Source organism: Notolabrus celidotus, chromosome 22, assembly GCF_009762535.1.
Source record: "Notolabrus celidotus isolate fNotCel1 chromosome 22, fNotCel1.pri, whole genome shotgun sequence".
Taxonomy (NCBI): Eukaryota; Metazoa; Chordata; class Actinopteri; order Labriformes; family Labridae; genus Notolabrus; species Notolabrus celidotus.
The window spans coordinates 13,257,899-13,284,137 of NC_048293.1; the positions used below are offsets into that span (position 1 = coordinate 13,257,899).

The 26,239-nt window shown below is 42.0% G+C and overlaps 1 protein-coding gene across 1 annotated transcript in view; it reads right to left on the reverse strand.

Moving 5' to 3' along the window:
* Window positions 1-25,691, reverse strand: part of LOC117805731 (formin-like) — a 46,636-nt gene extending 20,945 nt beyond the window's left edge. Inside the window, exons 1-12 of the mRNA XM_034674259.1 lie at window positions 23,863-25,691; window positions 23,646-23,766; window positions 21,404-21,465; window positions 17,491-18,242; window positions 13,749-13,890; window positions 6,150-6,237; window positions 3,775-3,836; window positions 3,417-3,505; window positions 2,327-2,456; window positions 2,022-2,168; window positions 1,833-1,892; window positions 1,632-1,752 (exon numbers count right to left, since the gene is read on the reverse strand). Of these exons, the coding sequence (XP_034530150.1) occupies window positions 1,632-1,752; window positions 1,833-1,892; window positions 2,022-2,168; window positions 2,327-2,456; window positions 3,417-3,505; window positions 3,775-3,836; window positions 6,150-6,237; window positions 13,749-13,890; window positions 17,491-18,242; window positions 21,404-21,465; window positions 23,646-23,766; window positions 23,863-25,644 (3,556 nt within the window). The 5' untranslated portion in view covers window positions 25,645-25,691. The remainder of the gene's footprint in view (window positions 1-1,631; window positions 1,753-1,832; window positions 1,893-2,021; window positions 2,169-2,326; window positions 2,457-3,416; window positions 3,506-3,774; window positions 3,837-6,149; window positions 6,238-13,748; window positions 13,891-17,490; window positions 18,243-21,403; window positions 21,466-23,645; window positions 23,767-23,862) is intronic.
* Between the last annotated feature and the right edge of the window lie 548 nt (window positions 25,692-26,239).

Below are 26,239 nucleotides of genomic sequence, written 5' to 3' on the forward strand. Positions count from 1 at the left end.
CGGCAGTTAAATGGATCTTTATGTAGCTGGTCGCTTGCCTGATCTGCAGATTCAGCCTCAGGTTTGAAAGGCAGCTGAGAGCTCAGGTTGTACAGGATTTGAGAGTTAAATGTTGGTTTAAATGCCAGGGTTAAAAGGTGTGATTTGTCACAGAAACACAATAGAAGATATGCTTTATAGCAGTCCTGCAGTCGGTTTAACTCCTTGTGGCCTCCTACTCATCTCTCTCCCTTTGAGAGGAGCACAGGGAGAGGTCATCACCCTCTCCCCAAACAGGAAGCCCCATCAAAAGAGGATCATGTTTCTGCACAAGCTAGTGAAGGAGAGGGCAACCAAACAGACGGGGACTTGCTCTTGAGCATCACTGACTGGACTCTACACACACACGCAGAGCAAAGTGAGAGATATGTGTGATGTGTGCAAAACCGACCCTGTGCAAAATACCAAGATTCTTTGGAAAGACTGATTTACACAAACAGATTTCGTCCTGAGAGGTTAATCTAGGAGAGGTGAGTTTCTGACTGTTAGTACAAAGTCTCCTGACCTCTGACCCCAAGCCTGGAGGGCAAGACAACGCAGTCGTGATCAGGTGAAGCCTGCCAGCCTTTGCTTTTTTCAGTCGAACAGAGCGAGTTAAATGTGATTCAGTGTGAACCTCTCAGTGACAGAATTCTCATTGCGGATGGAAGCGATCTGTGTTAGCTTCATAATTAAGACCACTTGCTTTCTTTAGGCAGGTTTATAATAGCCGGGCATAAATATTTATTCCTGGCGTCTGCAGAGGATAAAAATGGCTGGAGTCAGAGGTGGAGCTCACCAAACATCCAGAATCCAACACTCGCCCTGTGATGCTAATACCCCCGAGGAATACTCTGCCAGACTGTGCTGCAGCGGAGATCAAATGCGAGGGCCCTTATGTTGCATTTATTGTCTTCAGGTCTTCCATTTTTCCTAATAAATGAGTGACAGCTTGAGGTGGGTCTGGGTACTTCAGTAGACTCTTTGTATTTTTCCCCCGGGTCAGTGAGGAGAGGGCTTTAACAGCGATCTAAAAAACGTAGGGGAGACTTGCAGAGCATATCTAATTGCTTTCATATGCCGTATTATTGGTTGATTTAAATAACCACAGACACGAGGGGCACAGGGGTGCATTGCCTTTAACCTCTGCATGGCCCTGACCAAGACTGACTGGCTGGCTGGTTTGGTTACTGAGTGGATCAGCGCCCCTAACACTTTAAGTGCACAACACCAAAATCAGTTTTTTAATCTGGCAGTTATCCCTCTGATGCTTCCCCAGCATGCTGGACTTTGATTTTTTGAACTCCACCCTTGCTTAAGAGTTCATTGGAGCAATTTGGATGTTTCATAGCTAGCTGTTCTGTCATTGGTGTTAAAACAAGAATGCTTGTGGTGTTAAGATGACAGGGCTGTGAAGATGCAATGTCTGGAAACTGGAAAAAGCTGCTTCAGGCGTTCATTGTTTTTGAATACACCCTAAAACCTCTCTCTGCCTTTGAATTTATATTTAAACTACTCTTATGAAGGATGCTCATAAATGCTATCACATCGGCTAACAAAATTGAAAATGCAGTGATAAATTGACTGTATTTAAACAACAGGATATGTCTTACTTGTCAGATCTTTCTTCAGCTTCCTGGTGTCCTTGGAGAGATCTTCAAACTTCACCTGAGCAGCCTGGAAGAACTCCTGAGGCTCCGGTAGAGGGAACACACTCTTATCTGTGCCAGCATGCTGGAATACATAACAGTTTATGAGTGTTGAGAAACTGGCATGGGAGTAAAACTAGGTAAATTTAATTGATAATACCTTACCTCGTCGAAATTACGCAGGTAGTATAAAACGACATAATCCACCAGATTCATCTTGTTGTCCTATGGAAGAAATATATGGCTATGACGATCAGGATTTAAACTGCTTATTGTTGTATCACCTTGATTTGATTGTACTTGGCTCTTATTTGTCAGGTAGTTACAGCATTTGAGGCTGTTTCTGTTTGTTACCCTGCTCTTGACATCCTTAATTTTTGGGAGGATTTCCAGTCCAAAGCCATCAGCCTGACCTCTTGTCCTGTTCCCCCCGTTCATATAGTTCCCAAAGGCCAGAACCAGACCCATAACATCCTTTAAACTTTGACACTCTAACAGCTCCTGAAACACACACACACACACACACACACACACACACACACACACACACACACACACACACACACACACACACACACACACACACACTGTGTTAGGAAGCCTTCATGTAGCTTTTCAACACTTTTCTGAAGCAGTGTTTGTTGACATGTAGCTCTTACTTTGCTGATGCGTGAGATGAGGTCCACCTTGCGGCGGATGGAAGCGATAGTATCGAGGAACACTGACTGAAAGATGATGCTGCGTGCTCGGCCTGCGAAGTCGGGAATCTGGGAGAGCTCATAAAGAAACCTAGGGAGAAGAGCGGGGAGAGGGAAGGGGGAAAGATCGGGGTGTGATGTGTTATGACAAATTTAAACAAATTGTCTAAAAGGAAGAAGTATTCTGGGTTCTTGGCAGGCCCTGCTGCTCCACATAGTCTGGCTGAGTCAATGTTGCTGTTCTCAAGCACACAGGCAGCTGATAGTCATGAGCGGTGCTGCTCTGCTGGGTTTGAAGGGTCCGCGGGGTCGGGGTGGAAGGAAAGCAGGCAGAGAGAGCGGCGCACACAGATTGATCAAAGGTAGCTCTGGCCTGATGCGGGACGACTTATGTAAACAGTGCCGTGTCAGAGGGGAGCAGAGCGGTAACATCCTGTGTGATTAGGCCCTTCTGATGGAAGGAGACACTGAGTAAGGATGACTCTGGCAGCCATAGTGACAGCTCTGGTCAAACATGGAAACAGGAAGGCCAGGCTGAGCGGCACCGCTGGGTCCGGGCCTCGTTAACTGGTCGGGACTACTTAACCCTGACAGGAACTACTGAGATACTAAAACAATGTCCATGTATCCTTTTTATTCACCCATTTGTAGAAGGCCATATGAAAGCTGAGGACTATGAAGGGAATAAAAGGATGATGCCCTGATTTGCACAGGTTGCAACCTTTTCAGATTTTTGGAATTTGGTGCTACCTATATAATAAAACATTTTTATATAATTGAAACACTATTGATATTAATATTGAGATTACATTTTCTTTTTTTGGTACATCACATTCACATCCAAAGAAACAAAAAAATGAAATGATACCAGATTTCAGATGTGTCTTGTGAAATTGTCTAAATTGCTGTTTATCAATTTAATTTAGCTAATTTAATTGGTTGAAAACCAGACAAACAAAATATAAATGCTATTCAAATTCCCTGATATTCTCTCTCTCTGATAAAGACAAAAAAAATAAACAGGTTTATGATGATTTTAAATGATTCCTACTGTTCAGGCTTGTCCAGCAGTTTGATTTCCTCTTCTTTAGCGGTCTCAAAATGTTTTTTTATCATCATCATCTCATCATTGGTAGCCCTCTGTGAAGACAGACAACAGGAAGCTCAGAATAAAAGGGTTTAGTAATAAAAATAAATAAATTCAGACAAAGAAAACTACCAAAAAACAACATAGTTCTATATGTTCTCGTGTATGATGCAGCTCAATAACGTGCTAAAGAAAGGTATTGTTCTACAACAAAACTATATTATAGTATTAAAGAGGTTTTTCTTAATTCTAGGCTGGTGCATGACATTACATCCCCCGTTTTGATTTCTTGAAAATAGGCACACTGCTCTTTCATACTTACATTTTCATATAAAGCTTCAATGGTCTCAAAGTCCACTACAGAGTTGTCCACAGTAAGAACAGCTGGAAGGTAAAGAAATTCATGATTAGCAGTCAGTCTCATGAATGGACAAGACCTTTACCAAAGCAATCTCAAGGGCCGCCAGTGCTTGAGGAACAGACTTATGTTTCTTATGAGAAATACATAAATAATAGCCCAGTTAGTTTGTTACACCTCACATTATATTAGAAGCAAACACAATCTAAGCATCACAATGCCAACAGTACATTGAAAACCAGTGCAAAACATTGAATCAACATCCACAACATTTACAAAATGACTCTTGTTCTGTGTCTGAAATACTGAGAGATGTCAAAGATTTATGGCTTTAATGAAGGAGGAGGGGAAGAGAAAATGATGGGGAGGAAGGCTCCAGTGATGCTGGATCAACAGAAAGTAGTGGGTTGGTGTTAGCAGAGGGGGAGCGCTCAATGCTTACTGTTCTACAAACAACTATCCACTACCAATCATACTGTTATTTCAGCTCCAAATACCTCAAACTGACCCAAACTACAATTTGGTAAGAAATTCTTAACTTATTACTGTCACTGAGGCTAAAAGTGAAAGTTGTGCAATGACTCAGTTTTGTGGAGAGCAAGCAAGAGATTAATTACAAGCAAAATTTTTCTCTTAAGTAGCAAAAGTTTGTTTTTGTAAAAGTGCAACCATTGCCATGCATCAGTTATTATATTGGCAAAAGTAAAAGTAACAGTTAAGACAGAATCACAGCCCTAGTCTTTTCAATCACTGCTACAAGCTAACAAGGTAATGCTTTGCATTCTGTTTCCCAGCTGTTCCCGTTGCAGAAAAGCTGTCAATGTGGTCCTGATGTCTGGATCAGAGAGATCGCTGGAGGTCCATTTCCTACATCTTATTAGAGTGGATTATTCAGTCCCTCAGCCATGCAGCCGTCAATCACACACCAAAGGGGGGCCTGCTCCAGTGTGCACAAGAGCACTCTGATCCGAGGGGAGCCGGATATCTCTCCACACCGACAGATCAAAGCCGGCCTGCCAACCGCCTTACACCCTCTCCTTCCACTTTTCACTCATCAGCTTCGGTGTGGAAGGGCATGTGTGGTGTGTGAACATGCGTATATATGTGTGTTTGTAGTTGGTGTGTGGGGGAGAGCCTCCCTTTGCCCTTGAACCATGGTGGCCCTTGAGGTCCCCCAGTCACTCCGGCGGGTGCAGTTGACCCCCTCTCTGCCTTAACTAGAGTGCTACCTTCTCTACTCCCCTCCTTCCCAACCTTTCTCCCTCCCTAGTAGCTCTAATTACATTACATGTCCCATGTCCTTTTAATTTGGCAACAAAGGGGAGGCAAGCAGGCGAGGCCAGGGACCAGAGCCCTTAGAAGTGCTTATTAAGGTGCTGTCCTTCATTGTCAGATTCAAATAGTTAATTTCACATTCACCTCCCATTAAGGCACAAGGAAGCAGCCTCATGCTGGGAGCGAGCAGGCCTTTTTTTTTTTTACCAAACTACCTCTACAAGCTGTCACTGGAACACAGAGAAAAGGATTAAAAGAAACAGGGGAAAAAATCTAAACAAAATGGGCGTCCTGGTGCTATGTGCTGTTTGGCTCGTGTTTGAGGTGGTTTTATGTGGTAGCGCAGTGTCTGCTAACTGTTGAAGGTGGTTTTGTACATGCTCAGATCATTAGTGGGGTGTCAGTCCCATTAGGCTTGTGGAAACCGTCACTGGCTACAATAAACAGATCTGCTGGCCGCATGCTCAGACTAACAGGCGGCAGGAACTCTCCGCCACAGTCCTACGACAAGACCAATTCCTGGCCTATCTGCGCCATCCACAACACACACATTATGTGTTTACACACACATACAAGCGTGCATTTTCCAGAGAACAACCAAGCATGTAATCAATCCATGCAGCTCTTCAAATAAAAGAGATTGCAATTTGATTTAAGCAGTGTAGGAGGGATTTAACACAGTGTGACAGAAAACAAAGGCTTCCTTCAACCCAGTGTTTAAGTCTCACATTTTGACAAACTGAGGCGTTTAATTTCCCACCATGGTAAATGGAAAATCATCCACTTTTCCACTTGAGACACAAATGAATCATAAATGAGTGTGTGTAGTTACAAATAAGTGGCTGTCATGAAAAGGAAATTAATGTCTGCAGCCGGGCTCGCTATCTCTTCTCTAAAAATAACGACATCTGCATCTCATCACGAGTCATTCGCAATTTCTTGCTAAATAGGAGAGTTAATTCAGTTTATTACTCTGGAAAAAAATAAGTGCTCCTTCCTTGACAGAGACTAAAATGATGTCATGGACATAATAGAACAGATCATCATTAGAGCATATGTTTTACCATGTTGGATGTCTTTCATCTCCAGATGCAGGCTCGATATGAGGATCCCAACTGCTTGTGAACGCTTCCCATCAAGAAGTTTGATTAACTGAAAAAGAAAAAAAACAAGTTGATTCTTTTTTACAGTCAAAAACAAACATTTACAATAAACAGTACAACATTTCAAAAATGATTTGGGGTTTCAAGTCTCAACTAATAAAAGTGTATGACCCAAAACAGGGTCCATGGTGTGACATTACTGTAGTTATACCTAAGGTTACACAGCCATATAATAAATCAGTAAGGTGTCTCATAAAAAATTTATTTCTGGGATGAAAACTTGATAAAAATAACCTCCTATGGTGAAAACGATTGGCAGATGAACGACAAATTGAGTGCCTTAAGTCAAGTTAGTCTGAAATGGACTCGAACATCCATCACACTTTATCAACACACTTTGTCATAACCAACCATCATGCAAATGTGAATGACAAGAAAACATCAGCACAAAACCCTGCAGATTAGGACTTGGCAATATATCAAGTTTTTAAGATGTTTTTTCACACCAGATATGGGCAAAGACCATATCATTTAAACCAGGGGCGTCAAACTAATTTCAGTTCAGGGGCCACATACAGCCCAAGTTGATCTGAAGTGGGCCAGACCAGTAAAATCAGAACATAATAACCTATAAATAACAACAACTCTAAAGTATTCCCTTTCGTTTTAGTGCGAAAAAGTACATCCTGAAAATGTTCACATTTCATGAACTACCTTTCTACAAAAACAGCTGTGGTATTTTGTCCATGATGAGTCTCACAGTGGGCTGAATATTTTACTCTTTAAGCCCTGAAACCTGCTGCGAACACACCAAACACACAGGTTACCCATTCAGCTGACACAGAGTGTGATGTTTACATCAAAAGAACAGAGATTATAATAATGAAGAAGGTAAAGTTGACTATTATGGACCCCTCAGCTCCAGCAGGAACAGTTTGCTTGTTGGCCAGTGCTGTATTCAGGGGTGTAGTGCTAGTGTTAGTAGTTAGTGGGTCATCTTATAATGTTCAGAAAAGTCTGCATGAATCTCAACTGGATTATGCAAACAGCAAGTCATCTATTTTCTCACTTTGAGGAAAAAAGTCCTGGAAAAAAAGTGCTGTTAAGGTGTGCTCAGTCAGCACTTTGATTTTATGTGACCCTCAGAGGACAAATTTGAAATAGTAGTTACTTTTATTGAAAAATTGCAGTTAATGTCTTCTCTGTAATTTTTTTCACTTTGCAAAGTCATCCCGCCGGCCCGGATTGGAACCTCTGGCGGGCCGGTTTTGGCCCGCGGGCCGCATGTTTGACACCCCTGATTTAAACTGATTTAGTTATGTTGCCTTAAAATAATGTGCTACGTATCGTCCATATAGCCACCATTTTGCCTATTTCTTTCGTCACTTTTCTCCCTCTTCACCAGCCCTGCCTCACTCCCGCTGAGCGTAACCGAAACTCAAAAACTCTCACTCACAAAAAGTCCTGTGTGCAGCCACAACATAAAATCAGATATAAACATATGCAACGCTGCTGAAGATGGCGACGAGGAGCTGGTGGGTAAAAAGCATAATACAGGCTTAATGAGTTTGAGATTGTAAAATTTCTGGTGAGCAGCTGAATAATATAGAATGTAGAGAATACTGACAACAGATTGCAATAAAAAGTTTGAGCATAATGAATGTTTCCCCCGATTTACTTTACAAAGTGCAATACAAAAAGTGTTTACAACTGCATCCCACAACCTAAAACGTGAAGCTTTCGCAAGCTTCTGCACCATAACAATCCACGTTGCAAACTTAATTTACCCGTGCAATGGCCTACACATTGCAAATGCCGAACGGTACAGCTTCACCGACTACTAAAAACCATTCACCAGAGGTACCAGTTGCCAAGTCACGATTACTTAGCAAGAGAAATACTGCCAAAAATGTAAACTTGAGTCAGAGCCTCACCGCATGGCTCATAAAAGTGTCTCACTTCGCGCTGATCGCCGTTATGTGGTCTAGCAGGACCTGTGAGCCATGTGAGTGTGACAGTGCATTTCATGGGAGATGAAAAGTGCTTCTCTCCAAAAAAAAGGTACTTTCCCAGAGATCACAGTGGAGAGCACACAGCTGAAAACTCATGCCCCCGAAGAGACTGAGTGAAATGCTATCAAAGAGTGCGACACAACAAGTGGCAGAGGATGCAGTGTTTTGGTCACAGAGTTCATCTGGCTATTGACGGGATGAATGTTGAATGAATTGATATGCAAAAAAAAAAAGAAGATTGTCAGGCCTGTTGCTCAGTAAAAAGATTGTTTACAGTAAGAACTGCTTACATTTATACACTTACTGACCACATGATAATCTGTTTGAAATGTTAAAGCTACATCTGGAATTTTTCTTTTCAGATTAAAATATCGAGATATGATATTTGGTCTATACCGCCCAGCCCTACGGCTAACACAATTCATTCAAGTTACATCAACCAGGAAGCAATGTAAAACAGAAACACAGCTCCTCTGGTTTACCAAAGAACACATGTGAGATGTAATCAAAAAATATCAAGTCGCTGTGAAAGTACAAAGGAAACAGTGGCAACATAAAAGGACAGTCTAGAAGAGCACGGCATAGAGAAGCAGGGTGTTTTATAACTAACTATAAATTCACAGGATTTTTATTTGTGCCTACACATGGTCACAATTACTTATGACTGAATTAGCCGTAAAGCCAGAGAGAGTTTTGGCAAGGTAAAGCCCAGCTCTAAAAGTTAATGTGTCACGCTTCTTCATTAGGTATTATGGCGTTGCCGGCTACTGGGCTGTCCAGTGGGAGCTGGAGAGCAGAAGCCTTAGAAGTGGGTATTGCATTACAGAGCGTAAGTGGGTGCCATGCTGCTTCCAGCTCTATTACCTGGATCACTGGGGATCTCCCACTCTAAAGACTTGAGAGGCTGGCTTTCCCAACACCTCTAATTAACCATTCTGGACGGGCCGCTCTAAAAGCAGCCCAGGAACCCTTTCTCTGCTCACAATTAGCCCAAACAGTTACATTAATGAGAAAAGACAACTGATGCTGGATGCTGGGCTGCAAACAGCTTGGGTTAGATGCTGATGCTGAGACAGGTAGACATCAACAGCTACAACTCCCTCTTGTGGAAGAAAAAGGGGACTGAAGGCTAGGTGCTCAGAGAAGGGAAGAGGAGAACATGAGAGAGAGAAAAGTGAGCTGCCAAAGAAAATAAACAGAATGATGGAGGGAGACACGCTGAACTGAAGCAGGTGGAGGATGTTAGGCGAGGTGAGCAAGGAGATGCAGGTTCAGCGAGTTTACACAGCTACGCCTGAGCAGCCAGTCTGCTCTGCATGGACTTCTGGTCTGACTGTGTGAAATCTCTTGAATCCCCTCAGCAGATTGTACAATAACCACTACATCAAGACTTCCCATCAATAACCACCTACTTCACACCCTGAAACCACCCAGACGTGTTAGTCTTACACCCACTCTCCAACGTCAGAGCCAGAACTTCAAATATGTCTTTAATAAACGTTCTGTGATTGCTCATAAGTACTTCCCATAAAGCAGTTAAAGCCACTGTTTGTTTAAGGAGATCTGCTTCGTGTAAGCTTGATTCACATTTGATTTATGTGGGAAGAGGAAATTGCCATTTTTGTGTTTACTGATGTGCATATTTTCAATTTCAGCTCCACTTATTTCTTCACCTCCAGCATTCTCTTCCTCCCCTCTAATCCCTCAATCAAGAATGCATAGACATGCCCGTCCTCCCGCTTCTATAGGTGCCCCCATCTTCATTGCCTCCTCTAGCCAGTGGATTGGAGTGAAGCCACATGCCTGCAATTATACCCCATGGCCCAGTCCGGTCCAGTCTGCCCTCTTCCATGTCATCTCCTCCACTTTGATATGCTAATATGCAGAAAGAGAAAGGCTCCAGAGTAAACAAGAGCTTTGATTTTTCTATGGCACACATGATAGAGATTAACCCACTCATGTCGGCATCAGCTACATCCCCAGAGTTTCAACTTATGGCGTGTGGAGTGAGGAAGTGGCTCATATGCATAATGTACACACACATTCCTTTCTCTCGGACTCATCTCCTAAGACCTCCGCACACATATCCTCCTCCACCTCCTCCTCCTCCTCCTTATCCTCCCTAGGGCTGTGGTGTTAGCATGATCTGGCAACACTTTCTGAGCAAGTGCATAATGACTCGGGAGGAATTGCCGTCATCACACACGTACATTCAGGCAACATGGACGCAAATACGCAGAAAAAGACGCACAGGTCTGGAGAAACACGGACAAACACAGAAACAAATAGACACGAACATGGTAACAGAACTGCACACACACACACACACACACACACATATGCACACACACACACGCACACGCACACACACACACACACACACACACACACACACTGGTATCAACAAAACACAATTTTTGCAGCAAATTGTCTAAATTCCAAAAGAAAAGCAAAGCAAACAGGGGCAAAGCCAGGGGGTAGTTTGGGGGTGGCCATGGCCCTGAAATCTGATTGGCCACCCAGAAATCATAAACTCTCATTGGCTGTTTTCCTTATCAGAGGCAGCACTTATACGTAAATCAACTATATAAATTATATCTAACGGGCTGCTAGCATCCTCTTTGCATTTCAATGAGGAACATTTTCTGTTGCTGGTACTTTGGAAGGTGACTTTGTACAAACATCTTCGTTTGGAGTCCTTAAAGAATTATGTTCAGCAGACCTCAATGTTGCCACTCCGTTGAATTACCTTTTAAATAAAATAAAAAATTAGAAAAGATAGTAGAATTTTTATTATTATTTGTGACTGGTAGAGATTACATTCCTAGGTTTGGGGTATGCCCTAAATGTTTACCACTCCTGGCCACCCCTACAAAAATCAGTGCCCCAGTTTAGCCAGCCCAACCAAAAATGTCCGCCTCTGAAAGCAAACTGGAAGATATAGAGTCTGAATATGAAGCACATTTAAAAGTGTATGCAAAAGAGAAAAAAAAGCATGTCAATAGATGAATACTGAGTCAATATCATATCATTTTCTGTACCTGAGAGTAAGGCATGTAATGCAGTGTGACATCTTGTCAAAAGTGACCCTGAAAGTATAAGCTTAACAGCCACAATAAATCGGCCAAACCTGGTAAAATTCTGAAATATCGATATCTTAATGGCCAGGGCTCTGTTGTGCAGTGTTTCCAAATCATGTCCCAGGTATCAGGTTACGGTATTTCTATACATTTGTAAAACCTGTAACCGAGGTGAACCCTGCAGCAAAGAGCCACAGACAGGAGTCAAACCAGCCAGCCACTGCAATGAGGACTACAGCCTCTTTATATTGCAAGTGCTTCATCCACCCAACACAAGGGTGTCTTTAGATGAAACAGAGCACAATAAAATGCTTATTCTAAATTTGGTGAGTAAAGCTGATGGACTATTTGTATCTTTAAGTCAATTTAAAAACCTGCTGTTAAACTTTAAAGACCTAGACCTTTTTTGAGGGCGCCAGACTCTCCTGAATTTATTTTTAATATGCTGAATGAGACAAATGTGGTGTCGATGGAAACCTAAGAATGTCCGCTGTAACTGAGTTTTTAAAGCTCGTTGATAGGATTAGCGGTTCAAAAGTTATCAAACATTTAAAAACAAGTAGCCGCCGCCGGCTGTCTAGGTCTCTGAGGGATACATAAGTGTAGCAGCAGCTCCCCTCATCATTTATTCACATTTTTGATCCAATCCCTCCCAATCTGTATCACCTGGTTGTCCCCCCAGTTCTGATCCCCTCCTCAAACTTCTCTACAAATCTGTTTCTTTCTCTTTTTCCTTTCCCTCCCTTCTTTCCCAGCCGGTAACCAGCTGAGCTTCTTGGAAGTGATCATCAGCTGGTGATTCAGATGATTCCTCTCCTCTTTAACTCGCAGTATAAACTTTGAAGGATAAAAAATTATTGGGTAAACATGGTTCTTTTATTATGACGACCTTCCCAGCCAGTTGGACTGAAAACAATTATGCCTTTGCATTTTCACTTTGAGCTGGAGTCTGAATGCTCTCCCTGGCTCTAAGCACAGACCCTTTCATTAAACTTAAGAATCCTGTATTATAAAATCACTGGGAACAAATGTCTAAACATAGATTTCAAGGCTATAAAAAAAAACCAAATGTTATGTTGGACTTAAAGTTTTTTCCCCCCAATATGAATTTGTTTCATCAGTTTTTCCATTAGTTTATCTCCCGAGCTGATGTAAGCAAAGACAGGAGACAGTTGGAAGGATTCGTGTCTGGATGTGGCCGTCTGAGTTGGATCAAATGTTGGACAGTTTGACGCTTTAGAGTGACCAGACTGAGTGGAGATGTAAGCATGAAGATCACACACACACTGTGGCCCTCTGGAGTGGAGAGGAGACTTAACCGATTGATCAGAATAGGGGAGCTGTATGGATTTAAAGAGGACAGTCTCAGGCAGTGGCCGCTTTTTCACTGCTTGGACGCCACAGTGTGCACCATGAGGCGGCAGGGATGCTGACGTGGCGCTGGCTGCAGCAGAGGTGCAGAATTGCAGGATTGGACATGAACAAGTTTGTCTTTGGTAGGCTGGTGGAGGAACACTTGATAAATCAGGCACAAAAGCCCCTCTTTGATGATTGTTCTTTACTTGCTTTGTTTTTAATAATGTAATTTAAAGTTTTGCACAGATGAATAAACCTTTCAAGCTTGAACACTCACCTCCAACACAATCCTGCACAGTTAGTTAAGCGTACACAGAGACATAAAGGGAGTAAACTGATAGCTACAGTGGCCCATAAGGGGTAATCACGCTGTAATGGCTCAGTCTATTTCCAAGAGTGGGACAGGCTGTAAATTCAAAAACACGAGCAAAAGTTTAAAACACATACAAACATTGACGAGCCGCAAATTAGAAAAAAATAAGGATGTTAAGTTAAAACAACTAGGACTGAAACAGAAGTGCTCCAGACCTGTAGGGGGCGCTGATTGAAACAGTTTAATATATATGAGAGAGAGAGGGAGGGAGTGTTTGGACGCCACAATGAGAGCCACAAGGGGGCAGGGATGCTGACTCGGCGCTGGCTGCAGCAGATGTGCAGAATTGCAGGATTTGACAAGACATCGACGAGTTTATCTTTGGGAGCGGATCAATCTGGTTCAGATGACGTCTTTACTGATTTTCCTCACCGTCAAAAACTGAGCTTTGAAGCTTTCGCTGATAAAACAAGTCAATAAATAAAATATTGAAAACTTGACCTACAGTACATCATAATCCTGCACAGCTAGCTTGGCTCTCACATGAGGGAGTGAACTGATAAACCTAAGGCCTGTGTTGGCCCAGTGCAAGACCTGGCAACCATTATCTACTGAGGAAGTCCTAAAGAGAACTGATTTCTTTCTTTCCATTCCACCTCTTTTTATCCCTTTCTTTGATTTATGACTGACCACAGCAGCAAACAGAGAGCATTTTAAACAAAGCTCCATAAGAAAGAGCTTCAGGTGGCTTCAGATACACAATCCACGTCAAGGAAGAAATCCGCACAAACAAGATTACCTTCTTTGTTTTGGCTTTCTTCTCGAAAGTGTCTGACAGGGGCTTCTTCTTGGGCTGCAGCGTTGTCTTTGAGAAAAGATCCTCAAACTCGTTGGTGTTGACGATGTTCGGTTCCTCCAGAGAACCCCAGAGTGTGTTGTTGCTGGAAAAAGAAGAACAATTTTAATCTGTGATTTCATTTATGTTGCTTTATCTTGCTTTAAAATGTAAGGTAATATAGTGCCAAAGATTTCATCTCTAAATATTGACAAAGGCTAACCTGGTTACTTCCTTTATCATAACAAATTGTGGGTTCCTTTGTTTATTATTGTTGAAGATTATCTGATGTTTATTCAAGCCATTTGTGGAGCTGTTGTTTTTCTTTTTTGTACTGTCTTGCAAAAAACTTGGCAGGATTAACTCGATTCCCAACTTTGAAAAGCATTTTTTACGAGGTAAGTGATAAAAATAACAAAAGTTTAAGACAAGCTTGTTCCTCTAATAAATGACCATTTCCAGAATACTGGAGATGATGTTGTGTTGTAGAAGTTGCTGAGTAACATGGACAAAACAAACAGAGGCAGATCTTTTAGAACAAACTGTGTCTGAAGTGAAGAGGACGTTCAGGAGCTCGAGCTCTGTGCTGTTATAACACGTCTACATTTCTCTCTGCTAAAACCCAAAACATCTGTCTCTGCTTTCCTCCCTTAAATCTCATAATCAAATGGACATTAACAGCATAATCACCGGGCTTACTGACAAAAAAACTTAGATTTTAGGATGATGACATCTGTAATACACTGCACATGTCTGCTGTCTGGCTCCCTTTTGCTCTTCACACATTGCAGCTGTTTTCTCAGGTCATAGTTTACTGATTTTACATCTCATCTGTGAGCTCATGAGACTGGCAAGTCGATTATGCCAAGTCAAGGCCCATTTACGAAGAAAAAGAAAACCTGAATTCAAAGCACAAACATTCTCTGGCTATTGAAGCTGAATACCTGAATAATCAACAGTATCAGGGTCAAATAAGTACAGTTGCATTTGTTTCCTACTGCAGTGGGATTTTTCTGGAGCAGAAGGAGGTTTCTGTCTAGGACATAATAATACTGTCCCAAAATCCCCCCTCTAAGGGAGAGACTGAGAGAAATAAGTCCAATGATCAGCCTTTGACTGCGAACCCAACTGTGCAGGAATTCAGCTCGGAAAAGAAAATTACACTCACAACCTCAAGAAATAATTCCATGCAAGAAATCTTTCTAATTGAGCAGATCATGACTATAATTGAATCAGAATCCTCCTTAAAGCTCTGCTCCCAGCCTCCCAAGAAACTTCGTCCCATGCTCCCAACTGTACTTTGTGTTTCGGCTTACATTCAGACACCTGGCATCATTTCAAACCTTACACCGCCCCCCCCCTCATAACTCAGAGCCTCACACCATTAACAGCGATCACACAGCTGATCCAACTACAGTTAAACATCTGACCCATTTAATGCCCCTTAACTCGGCTCTTTACAGTTTAATTTACAGCTGACGTGAAACTGCCGTCAGTCAGTCAGTCAGTCCTCCAGCACCGGCCAGGACCAGTGAGAGTGCAAACTACAACTCAGCTTCCTGCACTAATCCAGCCATGGAAATACAAGGCCATAAAGCTTGAAGCCTGGCACTCAGAGGCAACAACCACAGCCACTGGAAATGGGCCGTATAATCCACTTACAATTACAGAGGGTCTGGTGCAGCAGCAATATCTATGATATGTCAGTTTTCCCAGTTACACCAAAACCATTCGACTGTGGTCAGTGAAGCTTAAAACTTCATCAGCAATGAGACAAAAGTTTCCACTACTGCAGCTTATACTGTGTATCTATTATTGTTGTCTCAGCCAGTTAAATCTGAAGTAGTCCAATAATGCGCAGATGCTATTTTAAAGGTTGGGCATGTTTTAAACAGTAACTGCATTTGCGACACGTCATCTCTCCTGAAGTGTTGTTACTTTTGGTTTTACACCAAAACATCTTTTAAAACCACATTGTACTCCCCCTTCTGTCCTTCTTACGCCAACCTCACAGTCTCCACCAAATGACACCTATAAATCTGAGAGTAGCTTACAGCTAGATTGGTCAGTGGTAGTAAAGTATAGCTGCAATGTCCAGAGTCAGTGTGACTGGTCAAATGTTTGCATGCTCAGTGTGAAAGCATGGTTGAGACATTATTATTATTTTTTAGACCTTTTTTGCACTGTCTTTATTGCACATCTAGTAATGAAAATATGAATCCCTGCGCAGTTCTATAGGCCAGGTCTGTCTTATTTTCACTTGGTGCTGGTCTCTTGTAAACCCTATAGTAACTTTATTTCCTCTTAATGTGAGCTGAACAATACTAATACTCTTTGTTCCTTATTAAGGATTGATCAATGATGATAAACTGAATGAGATTAAATAGGGATGTCACAAAGCATATCATTTCCTAGTTGTTAGAATGGGAATGTAAACTCTGACTGACAAACTAGTCTAAAGGTAAGAAATCATTAGCAAAACAGTCCAACTTTAGCTCAAATCTTTGACATGGCTAAACAGGGATCACAGAGTCTGCTGGTAAATAATGTTAAATTAGTTTGCAGAGTGTGGCTAAGACAAGCAGAGCTAGCCCCACCAGTCTTCCTTGCAGGTTAAAGTCCACATGCCATCGCTGATTATGCATTGCTCTGTTTGAGTAGTTATATGCCAGTTTAACCAGACACAGCCAACATACAACTTCATCTGGATTGCAGCATCATCAGTGCTTGTTTACATTAGGGTAGCAGAGCATTGTAGCATTATGGCAGAAGACAGTGACTGGAGGTATAGCCCCAGCTAGTGGTGGGTGGTTGCACTACAGATTGGACACATTTTTAGATCAGCATTCCAGGGCTACAGTAATACAAATATGATTTAATATAGTTATTCTGGTGCTGACTAGTGAGGGTGACAACGTTAAACCATTCAGTCGACTAAAGACATCCCAAAAAATCTGGTTACAAATCCTTTGATTTGTTTTTGTTTTTTAATTTCACAAATACATACTGAGCAAAATATCTGCTTGCCAATGCTCTTTACTGGACACAGATACAACTATCTATCTGCAAATAAGCTTAAATAGACCAATGCCTGTCAGCTACAAACTGTGTTTTACTGTAATAATAAATACAAATGGACACTGTGGGTTCCCTAGCCCTGGGCTTGCTAAGGACTTTGGTTGAAATACTGTAAAGGTGAAGAAATACAGATCTAAGTAAGCACCATGATTTTTGCATAGTATTAACGATTAGTGTATCATACAAGAAAGTACAAGTATGATGTAACCTGGGTCTTATTTTTGTAGTTTCGGCCACAATCAGTGGTTGCATAATTTGTATACAAGTAAGCAATTGCATCAAAATATGTAAATGTTGGCAAGCATTTAGCATTAAACGTTGCTCAAATGTCATAAATAATCCCTCACTGCACAGGAAAATTGTTTGCATGAAACTACAGTAAATACGGTAAACTTTGACTTCAACCTGCAAGACAGCCAGTGATTTCTTTTAAATCATTTTGGCTGATCAGGAGTCAAATTAAAATCATGTGACTGCTTGTGTTTCTTGCTTGATTTGAACATATTTAGATCAATGCTGGTGCATTCCGAAATCTCTCTGAGAGCCTTGCTGAGTATATATTATCATTGACTAAAATAGTGGACAAAACACTGAAAATCAGACCCAGGTTGTAATTTAAAGCACGTACTTATTGTCCTGTATCTGTATCCTGTTCCAGTAAAGAGGCTTCATTGGACATGCCGGCTCAATCGCAGCTTTCCGTGGGGGCGCCTCCACCTTGTGGCTGAAACCGAAGCCCCCCATGGGGGGAGGTGGTGGTCCACCAAAGCCTGGTGGAGGAGGAGGAGGAGGAGGAGGACCAGCTCCAGGTAGGCCAGGAAGGGGAGGTGGAGGAGGCGGTGGAGGCGGACCACCTCGAGGGCCAGGAGGTGGTGGTGGTGGTGGAGGGGGAGGTGGTGGTGCTCCCATGAAGCCTGGCAAAGGGGGAGGGGGAGGTGGTGGCGGAGGTCCCATGAGGCCCGGTGGGAGAGGAGGAGCTGGTGGAGGTCCACCAAAGCCTGGTAGGGGAGGGGCAGGAGGTGGAGGAGGAGGAGGTGGTGGTGGTGCAGGAGGTACTGAGGAAGTTTCAGCTTTCATATTTAGTCCAATAGAGTCCAAGTTGAGTTTTTTGGGCACATTCTGGCCGGGGCTTTGTGCCAGCCCGCCAGGGTCTCCCTCAGGGCTCTTGATGAAGGTCTCCCGGTCCGTCTGGATCCCCACGGTGCGGGAGGTCTTGGGTATTTTGTCTTCTGGGGCGGACACAGTGGCCTCGCAGACCTCACGCTCCTGGTCTGTGACGAACGGCCGATCTTTTTGCATCTTGGCGATGACTCCCTCCAGGTGTGACATTGAGACGGCATTTTCACCTCGCAGCTGAAAGATCTGAAGCTCAAAGTCTGACTAAAAGGAGGACGAGAAGAGGCAAGAGATTCATAAACTTCATTCATTTTCATTCTCAAGGTGAAATAAAAAACAGTGAGTGGTAAACAGAGCTTTTCCTTGAATGAACTCAGAGTAGAGTGTCTAACTGTTCGTCTATGAGGCCGACATGAGAGGGTTTCTTTGTTCAACAATAATGAAATGAAATTTTGTTTACAAATTCATACTCGTATATATTTTCCCCGATCTGAGGTTAATTTCTGCAAAGCAATGTATCAACCCTCCAAGGTCCAGTTTCCTCTGACAACTCAAACAATCCAACAAGAACAAACGATCCAAAGTGGAGTATTGATTTGAGGCTGAAAGAACACTGTTTTGCAATAAATCTTACACATGTTCCTGGTTAGCTTGTGTCAGTGCAGAAATAGAATTAGGCACGTTCCCACCCTTTCTTGTGGGCTGACTGCGGTAAATGTTTCTCAAAGTCAGCATCAGTCTGTATAAGGGCAACATCAAATTAAAGGCTTAAAGGAGACAGGCTGAGAAACCAATTCTGAGGTCAAACTTCAAGGAAACAGTCCATACAGCAATTTATCAGAGGTACAAATTACAAAACATGACCAATGATATGCTCTATTTGTTATCAAGAGGTAGGAAAATGAAGTTCAGCCCTCTGCTTTTGACGAATAACACACTGTTGACAGCTTAAGTGGAGTTTGGGGTTGGACACATCCATCACGAAACAGTAACTACACATACAACAGTAACTTTACATCTGGAGGTCACAAAGTTATACAAATTTCATAGTTCAGAGGGACAGTTGTTGTTTTTTAAGAACTGGGGCTGTATGAGATACTTGATACTTATAGTCTGATTTACAAAAGGAATACGTGGCTTTTGCACCTGCTGAACATGAGCCGAAAAAACATGGTCTCATCCGCGAAGCAAGCACAAAGGGTAAATTGCTCCAAAAACGCAGCGTCACTCTGCACAAGTGTTGTTTGCGTACATTAAATGAGCCATTACACATTCATTTGGAGCAAAACAGGAAATATTTATGCATATGAGCCTCATTGCAAATATCCCTGTGCAGTTAGAATGAAATATTTACAGTCTTCCAAGAGGTGGTGGTAACTACGTTGCAGTGTTTATGATTATGTTATGCTCAAACTGTCAGTGATCATGTCTGAGTGACCTAAAAACGGCACATCTGATCTTAGAGCCTGTTTGTAATACCTTAGCATTACTATTACTATAATAAAAAGGGGGATAATTAGTCTGGGGCTGAGGGCGTAGTTGGCCTGGAGGTTCAAGTGCACGCTACATATACCGAGGCTATAGTCATCATCCCAGAGGTTGCTGGTTTGACTCTCAGCCTTGAAAATTTGCTGCATGTCTTCCCCCGCTCACTACTCCCCATGTTTCCTGTCTCTCTTCATCTGTCTTATCAATAAAAAGTGAAAATGTCCATAAAAATAACTCAACCTACACACATACAAACTGATCAATATGCATGAATAAATCTGAACAAGCTGCTTTTTGCTAACTCACTCCAGGAAGTTAGCTGGATAAAAACTGTGAAATTTGGGTCACATTTGTCATGAATCCATTCCACATGAAAATGGTCAGGACTATCCCTCTCTGTTCAGCTCATACTGTATATGTGGATAGAATTTAGTGCTATCAGGATGAGAGCACACAGCGCAGCTCTGCACAGCACAGAGTGGAGACATAGCAGCTCATCTCAGTCACAATCAGGGGGAAAACATGGAGCAAACTGGACAGAGCTGTCTTGTGCATGAATATCATTAGCACAACTTGTTTTGTGAATGAGACCTTGAGATAGAGGAGATAGTGGGGGGCAAATGATGCACTTAGTATAGTGATGAAAAATGTCTTAATACTGTACACTAGTTCCTTAAAATGAGGAACATTATATAGTAGATTTGACCCCATCTGTGGTTGTTAGCCTCGTGTCTGTCCTGGTTCTGCGGCTACTTTCTCAATCAAGGAGCTGAGCTGACCGGGATCCCCTTTGGGTAATACATTTACTAATGACAAGTACCTCGTAGATCTGAGACCGAAATGATCACATTTTGTATAATTGAATTAATTAACATTTTGTAATTTATTTATTTTTTTGTTATCTTGTGCAATGAAATATGTAGGGATAAGTGTGATGCTATCAAGTGTCATCATTTAGATTTAGTAGTATTATTTCTAGGACTGAATGTGCTCTGGGTAATGAGTTTATGCATGAAGAGGTAAGATTAAGATTGGCAGGCACCAGTAATAGTGAATATATTTATTATTATATTGATAAATGCCAGAAGGAAAGGACAGAAATAAACACAAGGATGCCACTAATCATGGATTGTAAGCCAAAACTGTTGAATAGACTCCAAAGAAACTATATTTGTGCCTGGTCCTTGACAATTGTTTTCATCCTACGGAAGACCGCTCTCCTTGTGCCTATGTGGTCAGTTTGATTTTAAGTCTTGTATTTTATTAGTTGACAAGACCAAATCTCCACTACAAATATAGACATCCTTATTGGTGCATGTTATTAGAAGAAGTAAGGTTAATCTGGATTGACTTCCTCATGCACAAAGCTAGATCTGTGCTGTTTAAATATAAGTATATGTTGCTCATTCTGTGCCTCATCGAATTAGCATCAGACTACAACTGACACTATAAACAATACATTATATATATTCTTATTAGGCAGAAACTTTTCCAACTAAACTAGACAGACTTTGGCTTGAAGTTTATTTTCTTTCAGTGAGAGGTAAAGGAGGAAGATGACAATTATCTTTAATGAGGCGACTGAACTTGATTGACAGGTTAACTAAATGCACATCCAAAGGGTATCATTTAAAGGAGACTTACCTCTTCTAGTGCTTTTGGGAAATGCTCCAAAAAGTAACTGGGGTTCATTTAACCACTGCTAGACTTGAACATTTCATGCTTACTTAGTGCCATCTTGTGTTCAGGAGCATCAACTACAATATCAATCGGACAATTACTACCCAGTTCCATGGCTGGATTAGCTGTTTGTCTGTTTAATGCTGCAATTCAGAAATTGCTCTCTTAACTTCTTTAATGTCACTCCATTCTTCTCTTGCAATCTGTGTTTAAAGTCAGTGTTTCAATGTGCCTGCTCAAGGCTTTTGATTACTTACATGCATCCTCTCCACCTCCTCCTTGCACTCCCTCTTCAGCTGCAAGAGGGCAGCCTGGTGCTCTGAAAAGCGGCAGAACAAGGACACACATTGTGATTTATTAAACAAACACTTGTGTACACACCCAGTTGAATAATCACAGCCAGTTGTTGCTGTTTGTATTTATAGTTGAAGGGAAAGGGGTCAGAAATAAGTTATCTGGAGCTATTGGCTTTACGGCTGGCGTGGTAAATCATTACTGAGCTGGTTTGGAAGACAAGAGACATCCCAACAAGATGTAGAGCTGTTTGTGGTACATTTTTAGAGAAGGGCGGGTCACCTTCATTGTAAAAGCAAAATATTTACAACTCAGCCAACCAGTTTTACATCATACTGCCAGCTGACAGGGAAGCCAAAACATTTTGCCAGGTCAGAACACGAAATGAAAATAAACTGCTATGTGAGAGGTGGCCAGCATATGGTCCACCTATAATCATTTAAATTACAGTGGTGTTAGGGGACATGTACAATGCAGATGGTGAAGAAAATATACTAAGGGGAACTTTTTTTCCCCACTACAGTATACTTCCCTGTCCTGTCCTGTCCTGTTCAGAGATACAAGTGAAGTCACAAAAGTAATTTGTCCTCTGTGATCAAGCTATCTGTTGAATGTATTTGTAGACTTAATGATAGGGTCTGCACATACATTTAACATTTAGGGTCTCATTTGATATTTTTTTACACTTGAAATTACAATAAAAAAAATCAAGAATACACAAGAAACAAGATCTCAGAGGCAAGAATATACTGGGTTTTTATGTGTGTTTATCATTCCTGAAATAATGAATTAAGCTCCAAATGTAGACTCAGGCTGAGCTCAAATAAAGTAATAAAATGAATTATACTAATTGACAAGACTTATATATAGCTTTTCTAGGTATTCAAAGAGGCTTAATGCAGCTTAAATAAAAAATAACATACAATTAAATTAAATTAAATTAATTAAATAAAAAAAGAGAGATGGAAACGTAACAGACTTATCAAGGTAAATTCATATGATCACTCAGGTGTGTTTAGTCTAAACTCCTGTGTTTTTTAGTCTTATCTACAGGTGCATCAAAGTATTGTGAAAAAGTTTAGTATTTTTCATCAGGTATTAAAGAAAGTAAAAATTTTAAATATTCTAGACTCATTACTTATAACTCAAATGTTTCAGGCATTTTCTTTGTTTTAATTTGGACAATTATATTGTACAGCTCTAGAGTTAAAAAAAAAAAATATCCTTAAAAATATTGGAATATTTCATAATGAGTTACATGACTTATGTTGCCTTTTTATGAAAGAAACAAAATAACTTTTACAAATTATTCTAATTCTTCAAGGTGCACCTGTACAAGCTGCTCCTCACAAATCATCCTGGGAGGGTTATTAAACTTGTCACAATTGGATTGTGTTGTCTTGACTTGTGGTATTTTTTCCTTTTCAATAGTGCTCTTCAGGCCGTGAGTGTGTGAGTGGATACATGTTATATGAATGTACGCATGTGTTAGGTTTATCTATATGGCTCTCAGTCAGGACCTTTGATCTGTTTCTTAAATCTAACATGCTGTTCTTTAAGACAAGATCACAGATCTTTGTAATAATCCAGACTTAATCTCCTCTCTGGGATGAAGCTGCACCACATGGAGCATCCAGCAGCTGTTTCCCTGCGCTCCAATGTACTGTACGCTTTTAATCAACACAATTTCCATGCACCCAGACCATGAAGGGGGAGCTTTTTAGTTTGTAATCTAATCATCCCTGTGACAGCCTGTGTGTGCTTTTGGCCTCTCTCTGGGTCACTACACCTTCAGAACTCAAAGTGGGCAGACATGGCGTTCTGCCCAGAGTATACTTGATTTCATTAAATGTTTTTTTCCTGTGCTAACACCCACACATGCTGGCCTGTGGTGACATGAAACAGTGTCCAGATAAACAGCTGCATTAAGGTTCTTAAATTGATTTAAGGGATGTCTTACACACTGCTGCTGATGCTGAGCTAGCTCTGCATGATCCTTTCCAGGTTTGAGTGCTTAAAAGAGTGACATGCCAATGTTTGGGTTTTAAAAAGAGATTCTTTAAAGATTTGAATCCAATGTTTCCACAATGACTCTTATCCACAAACCAATCAGTGTGAGGTGTGTCTGTTTAGGCGTCGCTGGTGTTATACTCTGTCAGCATTCCTAATCTCAGGTCTCTGGAGCAACAAACTTGCGGTTCTTACCTGCCTCCGTGTATCGGAGCCCAACCTTCTCCTCCTCATCCTTAGTTTTGGGTGGAGGCCACACAGCCTGCAGACGCCTTGGAGTCCGGTCCTCACTGTCGGTAGGTGACACAATCTCCGTCTGTGGGGAGACAACATAGATGCAACATGAAATCAGTGATACAGAATTAATTGAAAGGAACCTGAAAGTGCGGTGTGAACTTTTCCAGTTTCATACATTAGCTTCTGTAGGAGCTTTGTTTTCCCTGCAGGGAGCCTTCGAAGTTCTTTCAAAAATGGACCTCAGGTTTTCTTTGTCATTCTTGATTTTCTTTCTTACAGCTTCAAGATCCACCTCTTCTGTTTTCTCCTTTTTGATAGTTTTTGGGCCAAAGAAGCTCCTGAAGGTATCATAAGCCAGGTCAGAGGCTTTCTTTATGTCAGGCGGGGATGTTGGCGTTTTTGGACCTGGACTTTTCTCTTCCACAACCTCCTCAACCTTCTCTTGGACCGCTTTCTTCGGTTCTGGATCAGCATCTTGCTTTTCCTTAGGCTTTTTGGGCTCACTGCGGTTGTTTCCAGTGCGCAGGTGACTGAGCTGTGCCAAAACCGTGCTTTTAGTGTCCGTGATAGATTTGGGCTCTGTGTGTTTTTTAGCTGAGGTGGCCGTTGTTTGCTCTGGGTAGAGCTTGGCTTTGTTTACTGTCTTCTTCAGGCTGAGAAGGGCCAAATCAGCATCCTTCTCTCTCTGCTTAATCTCTGACACCGTCTCTCTTTCCTCACCCACTGCTCCTTTCTTCAGCACCCGCAACCCACTGAAGAGAGCTGGCATCTGGAAGGACGGGGAGGAATTAGACGTGGTGTCCCTAGATGGGGATGAAGTAGAAGAGGAGGAGGGCGAGATGGATGAAGATGAGGATGGCTTGCTTGTTTCGGGAGTCTTCGGTGCAGTTTTTCGAGGGGAGGCAGGGCTAGCACTTAGCTTGATGTCCCCTGGGGACTCATTAGGTTTGGATGACAGCGTCTTGGTTGGACTTTTATTATCAGCTGAGTTTGACTGTTCTTTTGGAGAGGACGAAGATTTGACAGAAACTTCTTTAGTCTTAGGGCTTGAGGGAACAAAGGAAGACACCTGGCTGGAGGGGGGTTCTTTCGCCTCCTCTTTATCCTCCACCTTGTGCTCTTGCTTTGTGTCCTTCTGTTCACCAGTTACATCCTTAGTGGGGACGATGGAAGGAACAGGCAAAGAACAATCTATGCCGATTTTCTCCTCACTCTCTTCAGTTCCTCCTCTACTATTCTCTCCTTTTTTAGATTTTTCTTCACCGTACGACTCCCTTTTGATGCTCTCCTTTGTCTCTCCCTGTTGGGAGTTCTCTGAGGTGCTCCCCTTCTTCTCTTCGGTTTCAGGTTTGGAGTTTTCTGCACTACTTTCCTTTATCTCTTTAGTTACCTGTTTGGAACTTGAAAGTACTTTCCTAGAAAGAGTTTTGCTTAAAATATCTTCTATACGGGATCTCTCCGTAAGTTTGTGTGTTCTGAACACAGGCACTTCAAACACTACATCACTAGCATCCTGAAACACATCTCCATCTTCAGGTTCCACTGTTTTACTGTCCTCTGACACACTATTCCTGCTGCGTGCTGCATCCTCATCTTCCGTGTCACTGTATGTTTCCACCCTGGTGACCTGGACCAGATCTAGGTCAGCCGAGGCTCTAGCTACTCTTTTCTTCTGGTCGCTCGCCTCCTTACAGGTTTCTGTTGACTCAGCCTTCTGCACCGTCTCACATGGAGCACCCACATTATCCTGTTTCACTTCTTCCTTTCCTTGAAGCTCAGCATTTTTATGATCATCTCCAGTAGCAGGATCCTCCTTATCTGGAAGATCCTTGAATGCTACAAGCACAGCTGGGTCTGCTTCTTCAGATCTAGTAAGGCCGAAGATTCCACCGAAGACATTCAAGAGAGTAGCGGGCTGTTTTACCAGGCCCTCTGAGTCAGTGCTGGTGCAGTCCATCTTTGTTCAAAGTGTGACATCAACTGAGAGCAAAGTAAAGCAATCCAATACAGGTATAAACTCCAGAAAAGTGTCCATTGAAAACGCCACAAAATGATTCGTCCCCCACCTCCAGGCTGCTTGTATTCCACCTCTACAGCCGGCTGGGAACAAAAGGTCTTTGTATGGACAAATCTCCCCTGCTCCTCTTACCTTCTCCAGGAGGGCGCCAAATATAACAACACTACCCTGTACTCCTGTTTAGCCTGACACAGAAAGCTTGGATAAAGTATACTTTCATACTATCAAACAAAGACCCTATGATTGTACAGTCTGTTGTCAGCAGTCCAGTTAAGTCTCCTCTGTGAGAGCAATATTCCCATGACGCTGTGAGTGAGCTGCTCAGTGGCTGGAAGCATGTCCCGCTGTAATCTCCCTGGGAGAGCAGAGTTCACCTGCCTTTCACTAAAGCATTTCCAACTGTTCCAACAAGTTGAGATTTATATCCACAAAGTTTCGCATGAAGTCCAGCACTGAAAAGATCTTCTAGACTTGTGTCTGTCTTCTTTAACTTGTTTCTCAGTTTACAGGAAAAACCCTGTGTATTGGTGTAGTG